The following is an 18,270-nucleotide window of genomic DNA, read 5'->3' as shown; positions in this document are numbered from 1 at the left end:
ATTTTTTACAACTTTCGTTACATATTCACATTACAACAGTGCAGTCGAGGCGCTTTGCCAACGAATAGTTAAGGGAAACGCCTAACAAAGGATCGACAAACGACGTGAAACGAATGGGGCTCGAGTGATTTTAATGAGATTCTGCTGCGGTTGAAATAACTTTTTTCCGTTCTCTACTTCAGTGCACTACACACTACATAATGCGCGCATATCGCACCAAATTCTCAACAAATAGACGAAGATGCTCATATAAAGTGCCCGGATTTTTTTTTGTGCGAGCCAAACATGAAAATGAAAGCAAATCTAATTAAATTCGAAATGCGAAATAGAAACACGATCTTTGCATTTTCCGTCAAAATTTAAGAAGAAGGAAAAAAATGTTGCGAACGTTCTTTGTACGCGCACATAAAAGTAGAAGATAAAAACATGCAGTAAAAAGACACGCTCAAGATCGCATTGCATTGCTCACGAAACAAACAACTCGAATTTTAAGCTTGTTACCAGTTTGCACTATTTGCATGAAAATCATTTCTTAATATTTGGCTTGGTTTTTTTCTCCTATCTTTCTCTTTGCATGTCTCCCACTCTTCCTTTTTCCATCATATCCTTCTGCGTAACCAGTAATAAAATTAAAAGTTTAAAATCATGTTCAGTATTTTTCCACTGTGTAAACTCAACGCAGTTGAATTTAATTAACCAAAGAGTGAGATGGTGAGTGAGAGAGGGGGACATCAAGTGCGCATGAAATGAGAAGGCGAGAAAGAAACTCGAGCGAAAATTGTTGGATAGTCATTGAAATATGCCATGCTGGTACAAAGTAGGGTATTTCCAACTTCAAAATGATCTTAATTCAGTGAGCACGTAGTTTTTTTGCTCATCATCTTTTCCTCTCTTTTTTTTCCAACAAGCTCAACCGAACTATTTTAATCCGCATGCTGTTTGGTTGGAAAAACACAGTTTTATCTGCCATTTCCCGTTGAATTAAAGATAATGTTGCGACAATAGGAATGGAAACGAGAACAAAAACTCACTTTGTAGTATTGAGAGCAAAAAAAAACTGCTGCAATTTTTCCCATTCATTGTTTTTATGCGCTAATTTTTACCTTTCAACACACGCTATTTTTGGGGTAGAAAAAAATTCTCGCTTTCATTACACTACCGATTTGCAAACATATTATGTGCTGGAAAAACTAACAAACAAATGTTTTCACAAATGTAAAAATTGCATAAAATCGTCTTTTTTCAAATTTGCCACAATGAATTTTGAAATTTCATCACTTGTGCTAGAGAATTTTAACATATTTTCAGTAGACTGCTTTTATTTGGTATTTTTGTGCCAAACGAAACAATTTATACCCGTTCGAACAATTGGCGCCTTTTGAAAGGCGCACGCACCATTTCTGCGCCTTTTAATGAAATGACGAGAAAAAGAATAAGCAACACATCGTATGACTCGTATTTCATTCGATTTTTCTTATGCTAAAATGCTAAGACCATACTTCTTCTTCGTTTGAATCTCCATTGTGCTGCGAAGATCCGCACAAAGAGGAACAAAAAATACCAAAAATGTAACGAATCTGCGCCTACTATGCTGTTTTTCGTACACGCTGTTTATATACGAATCATACGATGTGCTCGTTTATCCTTTTTCTCGTCATTTCATTAAAAGGCGCAGAAATGGTGCGTGCGCCTTTCAAAAGGCGCCGATTGTTCGAACGGGTAGTGATTATTATTTGTTTGTTTGTTTTTTTCTTCAGTAATACAAATATTTTCAATTAAAAAACAACAAATGCTTCATCGACAAGCTTGAACAAAATTTATAGCGATAATCAAGAAAAATTAATTAATATTTCCACACGTTTTCCAACGTTAGTGGTTATTTTTAGTGCACATGGCAAAAACCCTTTGAGTGATTCATTTCACTAACTAAAATCACAAATTTTAAGCTTTTCTCTTATGATGCAGTTATAGATGCATATTTTAACAAAGATGTGGAAATTTCAATGAAAGCGAAACCAAACATTTTCAATGGAAAAATATCGCATATTATTATATTAATTATGAAACGGCAAATTCTACGAATGTTCAGACAACGAAGTGATAGTTAATATTTAACGCATTCCACATAACATCGAAATGTATTCTATTAAGTGGCCAAATATTTTGAATATAATATAGTACCATCGAAAGAAGCTGCGTAAAACATTATAGAAGATTCTAAGCTTTTTTGTTGTCAACAAAGAACCTTGTACACTGAGTGAGACGTCTATAACTCAAATGTGGATTTCAATGCGAGTGAGAGAGGCAAACACATAATATACAAACTTCTTTGCATGCTATGCCCTTAGAAGATATGCGATCAATGTAGTACGTGATCACGTCTTGATGTATAAAGTCAATGAATGTGTATTTGACGGTAAGCATCAAAATATATAACATGTAACCATATGCTAGAAACTTCTATCATTGAGATGTTTTGAATTTCTCGCCCGAAATTATTTGTCGTTACTGTTGTTTATGAATGGGGAAAAAACCGCAATAATTCGTTGTCTAACTTTTGTTCACAATATACGAACAAAGTTCGATGCGATGCCAAGCGCGTGTACCACGAGTAATTTGTTGTGTTTTTGAGAATGCTTGCTAATTTTAAGTTGTTTGCAAGTTTGTTACAGTCAGGCCTCACCTGAGGTGCATTTGTAATACAAAGTTAACCATACAAAATATTCGAGTGTAATTCATCAATAATGCATTTTCATATGGCAATTTTGTACATGGCAACGACGATGTTACCGTTTGCGGTTAAGCGGCACAACCACAACATTCCTGTTCCGGTAAATATGGCGCAATAATAAAGTTGTAAAGAAAGTGTGGCTAAAGAAGAAAAATTAGATGCACACATAGAATACCAATGCGAAAGCAGCAATTTCCGGGTGCTGAAAGAAAGTTGATGGTAGTTGTTGTTGTTGACTTGCATTTCAACGAAATAATTCCATATTTTCCGGTTTCATTTAAGTGTACGCACACTCATACAGCACAAAGCAATAACTGCCACCGAACATTCCATACTGAATAACTTATAAAGGTTGCTGTTATATTGCATTTTACAGTCTGTCGCCAAGGCACTAATTCATGTAATGAGATATGATTGCCACGTAACTATATTTTTGTGTGTTGTTCAGTTTTTTCATTTTTTCTCTGTGCATTGCTGATTTTTTTTCTTTTTCCTTTGAAAATCTTCTTTAGTCATTTATTTCATCTTGTATCGCGTATAAAATACTTATCCTTATGCAGTACAGTGCATCGCTGAAGCACTTCATTTATATGCTCAGCTGCAATGAGCTTATTACTATTGTTGCAATATGGATGAAACATGATGTGAAAAGCGTTGCGAAATAAATTTGTATGCTGGAAATGTGCTTCGTAGTATTCTTCATTCTCATTAATTTTAATCTTCGAATGTGTATGTGGTTGTGTGTGTGTGTTTTTCCATATGTGCAGAATGGAATACAGACGAATTTTAACTCAGTCTGTATTTATATAAAAGTAATGGACTTGTTACCGCATAACTTGATTCAATACCCCTTCATTTTAAATGTTTAATTTGATCAGATGAAATGTGTGTTGCGAATACAAAATACGATGGAAAATTGCCTTCGACCCCGATTTCTTGTCGTTTATATTCCGTATATTGGTCGATGGTATAAAAAAAGAAATCCATCCGATCCGATTTAAAATCAAGCGTGTTTTGCAATAAAATATCGAATGACACACATTTGCACCGAATGAACATTGAACAATTTCAAATATGACATGTCCGATGTCGGTGTCGCGTTCCTCGATGCTTTTACTTCGATAATGATGAAGTGTCTATTACGTCAATGAATTTAGGATGGGGGTGAGCAATGAAAAAAAGACGAATTCTGCGACAAATGATGCTAAGTGAATGTGATATGTCTGTTTGTGGTTTGAAATTATCGAGAAGCAAGAGAAATGTTTAAAGAATGTTCAGAAAAATAGACACAGAGCCATTCTGATGAAATGCTTGCATCTTTGTGGCAGCAATCCGCTATACACACTGCGGCTTGTGAAAGATAAATAAACGCATATCCATAGCATTTTACGTCTTTTTCTTCGTCTTTCTATCACGATCTCCTTGGACGAGTGAAAACCACATCAACTAGGGAGAGAGGGACAGATGGTTGAACATGAAGATAAATAAAATAATATTATTTAAAGTTTGTTTTCGCAGCTTTTTTTCAACTCTGTTATTCGCTTGCTATTGCATAGTTTTGATGTCACGTTATACTATTTGTGCTCGTTTCGCATTTCAACCAATGATACTGAGACGAACAAGAGGGTCTTCTCTCTCTTTATCAGAATTCATTTCATGAGCTTTTTCGACAAATATCGATTTCATCAAATATAGAATAATTTCCGATACGCAGAAATGAAAATCATAAGGGAATTTTTTCAAATAAAATAATTTCAAATATTTTCGATTTCAAACCGGAAGTTAATCTAATCGATTTTATCGTCATAATCAAAATGTTTTCTCAAACATAAACTATTTTACTTCTCATTTTGTATTACTCTCTCTGACAGAGAGTGTCTATCTACGCGACGCTTGTGTTTGAACCATACATTTTTGCCCATTGAAACACGACCCGAAGCCAATAGAATTCCGATTTCATGGAGTGCGTGGTTGAATTTTTATTCGTTTTTCATGGCATTTTCAGAGTTTGCATCGACCACGTTTACTTCAAACTAAATCACTATTTCATTTTTTATTTATTCGATTTCTTTTGCGAGTGCTTTTATTTGTTCTTTTGAAGACTTCGGCAAACGTTCATGCAATTACTTCCGAGCGGGACGAAAAAAAGGATTGCCAGCAATTCAAAAAAGCGCACACAGAAAGAATGTGAGAGTGTGTGTGTGTGAGAGAGAGAGAGAGCTATTGGTAGATAGCAAAAAGAAAGTAATAGAGTTGAACGAGGGAAATTGCTAAGGCGAACTCTATAACATTGGTATTTTCTTATTATTTTGTGCTTATTTGGTTTCCGTGCACGTTATGCACATTTGGCATATGATGATGCGCCAATCGAGCGTTGTTGAGCACATGAAATGAAGGAATGCATTTGTGTGCATTGCAAAACTATACGCAATTACATCATAACAAGGTTTAAAACTAAGTCAACTTGAAATGCTCCATTTCAATGTGCAAGCCTTTTTCTCAACTGGATCATGAATTTCTTGACTCGTTTTCCTTTCTAACTCTTTACAAATGCTCCACTTTCCTAGTTCCACATTAAAAACGATTCGATTTTGTTTGCATTTTCCATACGGAATTGCCATCAAATATGGCAATAAATACATATATATAGATTCTCGCAAAGTGGTTTTTGTTTTTATGTAAACAAGCTCTTTTTTTTTCCTGCACAGAAATAAGATGCACTTTCTTCATAATCAGAATAGAGAAACTACCTCATATTCGATGAGATATGACTATTAGTTTTAATGGGAAAACTTTTCTATATTTTCAATATATTTTATTTCCTTTTTATTTTGAAGTGAAAATAACTTTGACTTTTCTCAACAGGATTCCTTGTATTTTTGCAATTATTCGCATCGCATACACTCTCTAGCTCTTTTTTGCTTATTCGCCTTTTCGGAAAAATAATCATATTTGAAGCGTTTAATATGAAGTGTGTTTGTGTTGTGAATTGTTTGAAAAAGTAAATTCATAATTACGATCATCGTGTTCGCATGTGTTTGTCACGCGTACTATTTTGAATTGCTCTTTCATTGCAGCAAATGGCTCATATGATATAATTCAAACACCCTTTAGCTTCTTCATATCAAATTGAACATTCCAACATGCACGCATCACATTCAATTTTACTCTCTCTCGCTCTCGTTCTCTCTCTCTATGCTTGTTGAAAGAGGAAGCGAGCTTTGAAACAGAGAACGAAGAGAACAAGCGACAAAATTAAAATGAGCACAGCAATGTCACGAATGAATGAATAAGATGATGATGATGATGATGGTAAAACTATTTTCATTTTACTAGAAAAAGTAATTAAAAATCCTATTTCTGTTTTCAACTTTGCGTAAATATGAGTCTGATGAAATTGAGATTAAGTGCATCACTTAGTCTCGGTTCGGTCGCAATTTTATTTTTTTATTCACATTTCCGAGTTTGAGTTTACAACAGGCATGTTAAAATTAATGAAAATTTCTTAACCCTTTTTATGGTCCGCATTAAGCTTATTTTGCCGGCTAATATATTCAAAGCAAAAAACTTTGTGCAGCTCCAAAAATGCATGTCAAAAAATAATATTTGTTTTCTTTTTATGAACCCGTTTTTTTCTAAAGCATTTCATTCGATGGCAACCATAACATGCAAACGAATAATTAAATCGAATATCAAGCATAGACAATTTATGCAAATCGACATGAGTAGATATTAATTAAAACACCTTCAAACCTCGACACGGTCAATTAAGTATGTTGATTGGCAAGTAATTGAATTTATTTCAACTATTCCATTCGTTCAAAATTGCCGAGCAGGCGAGTTTTGATTGTGATTGTAACGGTTGTCTCCTTCCAAAAGAGTCATTCGTTCAACCACTTTAACGCTTCATTTGTCGAAATAATCACCTGAGGCACGTTCGTCTTTCGATCACCTTTCACACCTACATTTACAATTGTCGTTTTATCCGATGTAAAACAAATGTGATCGTGAACTATTAGGCCACGCTCTTCCCCACGATGGACCCTAATTTTATGTTCTTGTTCATGTTGTTGAACATTATTAAATCTGCTTTAATCATAATGATTTTTCTCTCGCATCGCAGACGATTGCCAAGCAATCAAATGTTATTATCACAATTTGTCTGCCAAGTGGTCGCCGCGGCGAATGTGTGAATAAAAGAATCCATTCAACTGTCTATGGTGTTGATGAGAGATATTATAAGGTCGATTTCAATGGACCGTTTTGTTGTGCGTACGCGTATATGAAAAAAAGAATTTCCCAGTCGTGAGTGCATTATAACATTTGATGGTGGAAAACGGTAGTGAGCCGAGCATAGCTTATTATCACACTTTCATAATGTGCCAGTCGTGCATTAATTAATTTAGCAGAAAACATGCGTTGCGATCCGGCTTTTAATGTGTACCTGTAGAAATTGATTTGATTCACAACGCATCAGTTCAAAGTACAGTACACACATCAAACGGTGGCGAACGAGAGCTTGAGAGTGAGCACAATGGCACATACGTTGGGTTAGATACATGACCGCACACACATGCACATTGTAAATCCAGTGAAGCTATAGAGGCAACGGTGGCATACCTCGAACTCTCGTTTTATTCGACTGATAATTACTTTCCCTCTCGTCATTCCCATATTTTATACATAGATATATATGTTTTCCTACTCAATTTTATCGCAATTTATTTATGTTGCTGATGTTGCTCATTGGTGACCACTTTCACGTGGGTGTATGTGTGTGTTTTTGCGTACATATTTCTGCGAAGTCAACGATTTGACTAAATAGGAGCTAATGTATCAACATGAATTGGTGAAAAAACCCGCAGACATGTTTCGAAAACCAATTTTGTTTAATCAGTGTAGCTGATTATCGAAGGTGGTCTTTTCAGTGCTGCCGTTGGCTGATGATGTCACGTGGACATTTTCGAAATAATGATGCATAAATATTTTAACGAAGGTGCGAAACATTAATGAATTTCATCATTGTCTCCAACAACTCACACCAGTTACAAGGACTATTTTTGGCTGAAATCATAACTGCATCTGGGCATATGAAATTGTTGCACATTCAGCCGAGAAGAAAAAAGAATATTGATGTTAACTAAATCTTAAAATAGTCCTTGCTTCACTTCAACAATTTCGCTCTATTTTTATTATATGAATTTAATCAGCAAACTTGTCAAACAAACAGTCCATTCATTTTATCGTAATCAATCTCATGTTTGTGCACCACAGCAAAAAGCATGAATTTGATTTGATCACATAGCGTAAATTGTGGTTTGTCGTCTGCCAATTTGTGAAAAACCAGTCAAACACAAAATATATATAATACTTTAATCGTTATTATTTAAATATAATTCCAATAGAGAATACCGGAGCTCTACCTCCCTCACTCAGTTTAACAATCCCTGGTAAGAATACTAAAAATTTTCATTAAAAATTAATTCTGCCCATAATCAATGCCGATTGATCCATTGTTTCATCAAAATGAATGGAATTCATTGGAAAAAAGTCCATATTATCCGTTTATAGTGCGGAATCGGATTTAAATGCCGTCAAAAAGCCAGATTTTAAAGTATTCGAAAAGCATTGTTTTTTTTTTGAATGGATAAAACAACAACAACAAAAAATAACAATCCCCAAACATCTATCTATCGACTTAAATCAAAGCAGAGAGTTGAATTTACAACTTTTCAAAAAAGGCATTAATTCAATAAAATAAACAATAATAAAAATAAAAATAAATCAATTAATTAATATGAATTCGACTTACTTGATAGTTTTATCGTTTTGAAATTCATTAATATGCTGTAGAAAAAGAGCGCCCATCCGATTTTGTATTTCCTCTTCATGGCGACTGTGTGTATGTGTATTTATCCCAGGCAGATGTTTGACCAAATAAGTATGTTTTTGTATTGTGTGCGCGGTTCGGCGCGGTTTGTGTGTTTATTCGTATCGTTAAATACGTATTTATCTCTTAATTGTTGTTACGGATGAAGTACCCAAACACTTATTCAAAATGTTGTTTTTTCAGTGTTGTCTGCAATTAAAATAAATTCAATTTATTTACGAATATATTTCATTCGGTTATCATTTGCGAGCACATTGTTTGAGAATTCAATGCACAGTCATTGTTGGTTTTTTTTGTTGTTTGTTTTTAAACTTTACTTTCACTGTCTGCTCCGGGGTTTTTGCTCTATTATATTTGCACAATGATAACAATAATACTATTCGCATATGATTTTTTTCGTTTGTGTATCTGCTGCGGTTTTCATGTGTATTTCAATATAATTTTCAGTGGATTTTTTTTTTCGTGTGGCACAATTACACATTAAACACTACAATGTACAATGATCACTTTAGAAGAACCTTTTTTCTCTCTCTCATATTGTATTACGAATGAATAAATTGGCAGTTACATCAGCAGTGGCCATTGTAAAATCGAAAAGGTTCGGTTTTTCTGCTTTTATTTTCTTGTGCTGATTTATTTTAATCGTCTTTATTGTTCTATAAATTGTTTTTTTTTTCTTTTGCGCATTAAATTGTCAGGTTTTTGTGCAGCATAAAAATGTCAATTTTTAAAATATTTCCATCAAATATGATGTTTTTGAATTGTAGAGAGTATCGTTAAATTGACCTCAATTTTACATTAAAATTAATAAAAGCTCACAATATAATCATATTTTTAATCTTATTTCTCATTCACTACGATTTAATTTGATTTTGCTTTGTGTATGAGTGCCAAAAGTTTGACATTTATCTACTGTCTCTTTTTAGCTTCCGATGTTTTTGAATTTATATGGCACTATATGAGTATATGTGTCCCTTGTGGGCCTTTCGATGGTGAGTCAATTGTTGTGCCTCGTATCGCACAACAGCAGAATCAAAAATTATTCTCAATGACAAAACTAAACGAAGTTAGTATGCTCTTTTTGCGATGTAATATTGTTTGCCTTATGAAAATGCATGCATTACCCGATTCCGTTGGTTGAATGTTCTTTGATGTTTTATTGGACTTTTATCACTGCAACGACAAATTAAAGCAGAAATTCATATTCCTCTCATAATTTGTGTGTTTTGTCGTCGCATTCGTCGCTGATGCGTGGTCTGCATACACGGATACGATATCCAAATGCGCACTTGCACGCATATAACTCGATTGTGTTGTTTTGTTTATGCTTTTATTGTTCTTTTCTGACGATTGTCGTTGGCATATGACATGTTGATGCTTTGTGCGGTGCATGCATTCTCACGATACAACTAATTGTGTTAGCGTTAACAGTTTGCCACATGATGCTTCTGAACTGTGTATGTCGCCACCACCACCATCACCGCATGCAGTGATACACACTAGCTGCAATGTTATTGTTGAAGATTGTATTCGCAATGCAAAGTGGCTGCAACCAAATGATGTGGTTTTCAATTCTGAAACAAAAAGAGAGGGTAAATGAGTGAATGAGTGTATGCGTCTATTGTATTTTGTGTTGAATGGTGTTATTAACGAAATATGCTTGTCATTTTTTGCCCGATTTTCCCAAACGAATTGGTAAATTGAATTCAGTTTTTGGCAACAATGCAAAACGGCTAGCATTTTATGTAATTGAGTGCATCGACAATGTTTCGACACATTCTATTCAACGTTCTATTATTACCCATTTTAGATTCACACTTTGTATCTCTGTATTCAGTATCTGTATGATTTGGCATTGAAATACCTGAAATGTATGTATTAAACACGTTGAATTTACTCTATGATACACGCTCTTTGGCATTTTTGAAATTCATTTAGCCTTTATCAAACCATTTTTGGTTGTCTTTTCACATGAAGTGTTAACCTACATATCTAATTCATCATATAAACGATAAAGTGAAATTATGGTTGAAAATTCTCTCAATAACATATTTTAGCATTTCAACGCCTATATTTAGATCGTCTCACCTTTTGAATTTTCGTATTTTCTACTTTTTACTGTATATGAATATGTTGATCATCATAATTCTCTGAATAATAACGTAAAATGAAAGGAATTTTCATCTGAAGCTAAAGTTATTATCCCACTATATATAGGTAAGGGACTTTTTGGAATGCTATTTCAGTAACTCTTAAACTATCATTAATAGTTTTTAGCTGAAGCTTATTTTTTGGATTAAAGAAGAAGCTGTTAACATTCTCAGGTTTCTATAAATGGAATACATCCAATTAAGACTTTTCAGTGGAAAATGTTAAATTTGTTTTTGACATTTAATCTTTGTTTGGTTCGATATTACGTTTTTTTGCGCTTGACTTCATAAGTAAATAGCAATATAAATAGCATAAGTTGAAAATTCGCAGCATCACAAGAAGATTAGATGGATTATTCATTCTCTGTTTTGCTAAATCTGTAAGCACTCAACGGCAGATGATCTGCAATTGAGAAAGATTCGTGCAGGCTTCTTGATTTTGACTTTTGCTATCGCAAAGTTGATTCATGCTTCCGAAAATTGGAAACTGGAGACCCCTATAAATGTTCTTAAGTTTGTTCTTTAACTTATGATTGAAAACAAAACCAAAATCAAGCCTATCATCATTGTCTTTTGTCATTTGGTCTTTTATCACGGTCCATGATGTTTGCTTTGTGTGACGTTTCAAAAACAACTGAGACTTGATCATAGTTGCTGATTTGACAACTTACTACCAAGCTGCCCAATGCCAAACACTTTATTTTGATCTCTTATTTAGTTTTTTACTATTTTATTTAAAGATTGTTAGAAATGCTATTAAATACTATATTGATGACATTGCATAAGCTATTTTGTACATATTTATAATGATAAATTTGCGTAAAAAGAATTACAAAATAATTGGTCTGTGAAGAGACTCTGTTCACATGTTGACAATAAATTGCTAGCTAAGTAGAAAATACTGCAGAAGAGGTTTTGAATGGTTGAGATTAATAATGACTCACGCCGACATCGCCTCTTTTACCTACGCCTCTAGTAGCTACCCTGTAAGAGATAGTTGTAAAATGTCCTGGTATAGTTTGAGATTGATGCGTATAGGTAAAAGAGTCTGTTTCGGCGTGAATCATTATTATTCTCAACCATTTATTTGATGTCAACAATTTTAATTTTACAATCAGCTTAGATCTTATTTTTTTGTTTTAGTGTAGTGAACATTTGTAGCATAAAACTTCGCTAAGCTTTAATAATATGAGTGCTGTAGAGTTGTAGAGCAGCTTATTAGCGACAGAACGGGATAATGTCACATAAATTGCTTATTTATCAAGTGAAAAAACGAAGAGAAAATAGTGCTTGTGAACGAACGTATATTTTTCCACAACAATCCATATGGCTGCGACCAGTATGATAGAACTGTATATTCGGAGTGCAACGTTTATTGTTAATAAAAATATTTTCATGTCATTTTGGATGACGTTCTAAGATACAAATCTCTCTGGCTGTACAACACGAGAGCGAGAGACACTTACAAATATATATAGCGAATATTGTGTTTGTTTGAGATTGGATTACCGAGTGAGCTAACTCTGTGTTTATTGCTTGGGCATTATTGTTATCTTTTTAAACATATGTTTGAATCACAAAACCACATTTTGACAAGATAAAAAGGGAAATGCTTTTGTTATATTTCGGTTTTTTAGTCGTAAACATTTTAGCTGAGATACTTGAATCTCTATTTCAGTCTGAGCTTTTGCTTATATGCCTAGCATGTCATGTACTACCACTATGACTGTTCTTTCCGTTGCCAACACAATACTAATTCGTGCGTACTCATGCGAACACCGACCCATACATGCGACGAAAGAGTAGCAATTGTGACGATAATAGCATTGTATTTGCAGAAAACACACAAACAAAATGGGAAACACTACTAAATTCCAGAAATTTGTTGGTTCAGCACGTGGGCGAGAGTGGTGGCATTACCACACTTTGCTGTGTAACAAATTTTGATATGACATAGCTCGACTCGAGTGTGTGTATATTAGGTGCATTGTTGTGAAATGATTACTTGAAAACTTTTCATACGAAAATCGATTTTAAGATTTTTCTTTACAGCACACTACATATTTCGCCTCACATTGTCGTTTTCTCGAATGTCTCTATCTAATCACATATATCATATAACATGCATTATCTTGAGAATTCTATTACACTGCCAGTACAGTCTGTGTATGTGTTTGTGTGCAAAATTAAGTAGCGGATTTTATGTTTGAATGATCACGTGTGTTCGCACACATAGATTTTTAGATAGGATAAAAAGGTTGCGCTTAGATGCACAGCACATTTTATCCATATTAGCCATTCTCAACGAGATGATACACACACACAGTAACAAATGCGCTAGTCATGAGGACACATGTCAGGACACTCATGTGAAAGGAAGTACCAATTTGATAGAGGAAACTCTCTTTTTTATCTTAAATTGGCTACTGATATTGCTTGTACCTTCCGATTTCACATCGATGTGAATATAGAGAATTTCTCACAAACACTATAGAAATGTAAATCAATTGAAACATCGCAACCCATTCGATTTTTACCGTTCAAAAAAATGGTGACTGATTTTGTGCAGCGGATGTTTTGAATGGCTCAAGTGCAATCCATTGCAATATCGGACGATTCGCATTCGATTCTCTGTTTTGTTGATAAAACACATAAGCAGATTATGGATATTGAAAGTTCTCATTACTTGCACAGTTCCAATAATGCACTTATTTTCAATTCAATCATTCTCTTTGAAATCTCTATTTCTTCTTATGAGATGGACAAAAGTCCATCCCATTTTAATTCATTCTGTTTATTTGACCTCTGGTTTCTGCTTATAATCCGGTTAAAAATGAAAATCAGACTAAGTATGACATTTCAAAAGAACAAAAATAAAAAGCTAAATGCAAAGCGGGATCAATTTTCCTATCTTTTGTTTCAATGGAGAAAATGTGGAAATTTGAAAATCGGAAGATTCTTCGGAGAATTTAAACCTGAATTTAAAAAAAAACATAACCAATTTTTTTTGATTTTGAAAAGTGAATTCAAATATTTTATGAAGCCGTTCGGATGTTTGAAAATGAGCATCTATAATTCAAATAGATTCAGTTTGCAAGAAGATTTTCGGTAACTTTTGTGGTTTGACCGTTAACGAACGATTTTATAAACCACTTTTACCTGAATCATTTTCTATAACTTCTGTGCTTGACACATCCTCAGCATACGGCACAAGATCAACGTCACCGCAATGTTCGTTCTTCCTTCAAATTCTTTGGTGAAAAAGAAATGTCATCGTATGCATTATGTATTTGACTCACTTTGGTTTCGCATTATATCCATGAACTATGAATTTTTCATTGAGCTGTATGTCTATGACGAACACCACAAAATCTCGAGATTGAATCAAACCAAAATCGAATTTCTGCCATGATCGTTGAGTATTAAGTAGACATTGTATTGAGATATTTCCAGTCAGCCAGCGGAATCAGGGAGTGATTGTAGCAATGTAAGTGTTTTTATAACAATCACTTCTATTGTTTTCACTCATTCTCAGCGCCTGACGTTAGCTTCCTGAGTCTGAAAAAATCTCAATCTAATGTCTGGGATTGAACAAAAATAAAACATTCCTCAAAGTCTTCAAAGGCCTTACTACTGTACTTTTAGTTAAAAATTACTTGAAATATTTGCTCAAATTAATACCATCTAATTTAAAGATCATGAACTTAAAATACAATCTAATTGCATTCCATATACGCTTCCCAGCTCCAATCAACGAGCTTTTGAACATGATTATTCAGCCGAAGCAATTTTATCAAGCCAACAAAGGTTTGGACGAATTGCAGTGAAGTGAATTTAAGTAGAAAATACAATGGACCATTTTGCAAAAGTATTTTCAAATGCATTCAATTGTGGATTATATATATGCAAAAGATGTTAAGTGGAGAGAAAACTAGACAACGTATGCAAAGACGTATAATAAAGTGCCTTTAAAGCTTTAGTTCGAAAAGATTAGATATGTTTTTCTCTTTCTCTTTTTGACCAAACTCTGACTTTCATTACTTTCGACATGGATACCACATTTTTGAAAAGCACTTGGCATATCCGCATCATAGGATGGGCAACTTTGAACATTCTAACAAAAATGATTGGACCATAGACGTATTCTTCTGTTCGGTATTGACAAGAAAATGATGGTACTCATTGTGAGAGTTTCAGATTGGTAAACTTAATCAATTAAATTCGGAGTGTAATATCGCCTCAAGTCTACCAAGTAAATTTATGTTGATGATAAATTTTCAATGCTTAACAGACTGGGAAAACTTCAATCTCAAATTTCAAATGCGATGGCATAGCGCATATAATTGTATGCTGTTCGGCTTGTCGGTTGTGTGGTGATATGGGCATTATATATGTGTGTTACTGTGTTTGCGTGTGTTATCGACATAAAATCTCATCGAAACAGACAATTTATTAAAGTCATTGCTGAATTTTCGATCGTAAGTCAATTACACAGAACCAAATCGATGTATCGCCCGAAGAGAAGGATTTAAAGAACAAGCAAGCCGGCGTGTATGAGTGGAAAAGTGTATGAGTGGAAAAGAGAACATAGACAGAGAGGGTTTTTGACACTAATGACATTGAACGTTAAATCTGAGCCCAAAACCGCATCGATGAAAGTGTGTCAGCATCATTTCACTGTAGTTCAACTCTTGCAATTTAGAAACTTTTATTGTAATCAAATTATGGCATTGAATTTCCTTTCAAACGTTCATCAAATTTTATCGTATATTGCTGATAATGTACTCTTCTTGGTAGTTATGTAAACCGATCTAAGCATACGGATGATGTTGATTTTCTATTCATTTTAAAGCTGTTGACATATCCGAATTGTTAAAGACACACACACACACATTCAAGTTATCCTATCCCTAATTATCATGCGACAAAACGTGTCAAATCAACCGATTTTGTGCAATATATGTCATTTGAAAACGCAAATTTCCATCGAAAAAAAATGCACGTTAGTCGAATTCGTATTTTAACCCGTCCCAAAAGCAAATTGAAAAAAAAAAACCAAAGAAACTCGAGTGCATATAAAGTGTCTCTTTTTCTTTCTTTTTTTTTGAATATTTATCTGTATCGCTGAGTGCATTTCGGGAATTGTGTCAGTTGCAGTCTGAATATGTGGGTGCACAATCCAACGAAATGCATGCACGATCGATTTTCGATTTGAGATACATGACAATTTTAGATGCCACAAAATGTGTAATATTGTAACGAGCAAATGATGACGTTGACAATGATAACAAGACAACAAAATACACTTTTTACGAATGGAATGCGCTCTATTCATTTTATTGCTGCATATTATACATGCATGCATCGTCTTTACGATGTGCTTTGTGTGCGAATCTTTGCGTTTCTCTTCTCTCACCCTCTTCGCTCTCTTTCTCTATTTACTTTCTGCAGAAATTCTGAGAGACGTTTCGTAATATGTCATTCAAAATCCAATCACTCTCACCAACTTGTACAGTGTGTGTGTGTGTGCACAACTTTTTATTGCTTTGAAATAGTGAATGCGAAAAACATGCATTTTCAATAAAATGAGATTTTGTTGACGTTTAAAGAAATAATATTATGTTAAAAAAAATTGGTATAGTGCATGTTTTTATGATGGAAATGATGCGAAAACGACACGAAAAATATTCCAAATGAAACACTCCACATTTAATAGAGAAAACACTTCTGTAACAAATAAATAAATGCCTGAAAAGAATTTTCATCTCTCTCTCTCTCTCTCTCTCTCTCTCTCTCTCTCTCTCTCGCACTTGAAAAAGATATTGAAGGCGTCAAAAAGAAGAGCGCGTTACATTCATTCTATTCGCTTTGTACAATAGAAGCACCTCATTCAAATGGCAAAGCAGAAAAAATGACTTGCTTGTGCTCATTAATAAAGGTGACTTAGTGTTGGAGTATTGTCGGTTTCCAATCGGTTTTAAATGTGAAAAGCAATTTAAATGTCAAGTGCTAAAAATGTAACATCTACGATGGCGTGTGTTCTCTATTCTGCCAATTGACATCTTTCCGAAATAAAAATGTTCGATAGTGTCTTTCATTTACAAAAACCAAAGAGCATTTGTCTCGTACCATGCAGGCAAGCAGCAGCCCGGGAGCTGGTGTTTTTCTTCCGATTGATCTAGAAAAAAGACCGTTATTGTTGTCAACGCAAATCGACAGTCACGAAAAGTATCATTTAATTTTCATCGGAAAATTACGTGCAAAAGAAGACGTTCCGATAGTATAAGCATCATTAGAAGCATGGTCGATTTGTATGCACAACACTGATTTTGGTCGGAAAGTAAGAGGCCATAAAAGAGTTTTCATCTTTTTTCTTTCCAACTTTCAAATACTTTTGCCTAGCCTTTTGCCAAATCGAAATTGGAAATCTTCGATGGCATAAATGTTCGATTTGGGCCATAAAAGTTCTGGCCTATTTGAGTTTTGGGTGTTAAAATATGTGTCCGTCACAGTTTTTCCACTAAAAAAAAATCATTCCTCGTCAATCGTGCCGAGCCGTGCCGGTCATCTATATTCATATCCAGATGCTGCCCACAAAAATGTTCATCCACAAGTTGCATGAAATATACAGAATGTATGTTATATAGTGTTATTGACTATATTGTGCACAAAAAATATATAGTCAATTTTTGGTTGGTGATGGTTTTGGTTGAATCGCTTCAGGGTGTGTGTGCTTGAAATATACCGCATCAACTAAATAATTGAGATGGAATCCAGCACATTCTGCATACCACTGAGTAAATTTAAATAACAAAACACACTATCAACAAAGCATTGAGCATTCGATACGCAAATAAAGACACTATACAATATTTGTCTCGATTCAAAACAATCTCACAGTATCGAATGTGGTTGAAAATTTGCATAACTATTTATATTATGAAATATTTTATACATTTTTGGCCTTTACCATTTTCCGGCCAATCCAAGGGAAACGGATTCTTTGCCATTTTGTATCCAATTTCGATGCGTTCGTTTTCACAATTGAATTTTTCTTTGATGATAAAATATGATGACTGAATAAATATCCATAATTTTACTGGATATGTATTCAAAACGAAATGAGACACTTGATTTTGATCTCTTTTCGACCATTCGTCTGTTTCTCTCGTTCATTTCTCTTGCTGACAAAATAATGAAATCGAAATTCGTTTTTGTACATAAATTTTCTTTCTTTATCTATTTTCTCTCTCTCTCTCTCCCTCTCTCTTTGTTTTTCTGTTGCTTTGATTCACCAGAAGAAGAAAAATTGTATGAAAACCAGTGTATGTCAGTCAAACTGCTTTCGAAAATGCATTCAATATTGTGATTGGTTTGGCAAAATATTTCTCCTTGTGGTAGTGGTGATAAAGTGAATATTTGCAAATGTATCACTAACGCTTCCGATTCAGTGTACTGTACATACACTGTGACATTCTATATTTGTAGACACACGAAAA

General features: G+C 34.1%; 1 protein-coding gene across 3 annotated transcripts in view; it reads right to left on the bottom strand.

The window, feature by feature from the left end:
- The window catches only part of LOC116349183 (neurotrimin), a 77,872-nt gene that overhangs the window by 48,667 nt on the left and 10,935 nt on the right, over nucleotides 1-18,270 (bottom strand). The window contains exons 2-3 of one of the 3 annotated variants that reach the window (XM_031780489.1): nucleotides 9,746-10,195; nucleotides 8,544-8,810 (exon numbers count right to left, since the gene is read on the bottom strand). In XM_031780489.1, the coding sequence (XP_031636349.1) occupies nucleotides 8,544-8,622 (79 nt within the window). In that variant the 5' untranslated portion in view covers nucleotides 8,623-8,810; nucleotides 9,746-10,195. Of the gene's footprint in view, nucleotides 1-8,543; nucleotides 10,196-18,270 lie in introns of those variants that run through there. The other 2 variants (XM_031780490.1, XM_031780488.1) reach the window with 2 other exon arrangements.

Source organism: Contarinia nasturtii, unplaced genomic scaffold (assembly GCF_009176525.2).
Source record: "Contarinia nasturtii isolate CC-2019 unplaced genomic scaffold, AAFC_CNas_1.1 Cnas_scaffold_2806, whole genome shotgun sequence".
Lineage (NCBI taxonomy): Eukaryota > Metazoa > Arthropoda > Insecta > Diptera > Cecidomyiidae > Contarinia > Contarinia nasturtii.
Note: the sequence above shows the minus strand (reverse complement) of the source record. Positions and strands in the feature narration are given on the sequence as shown.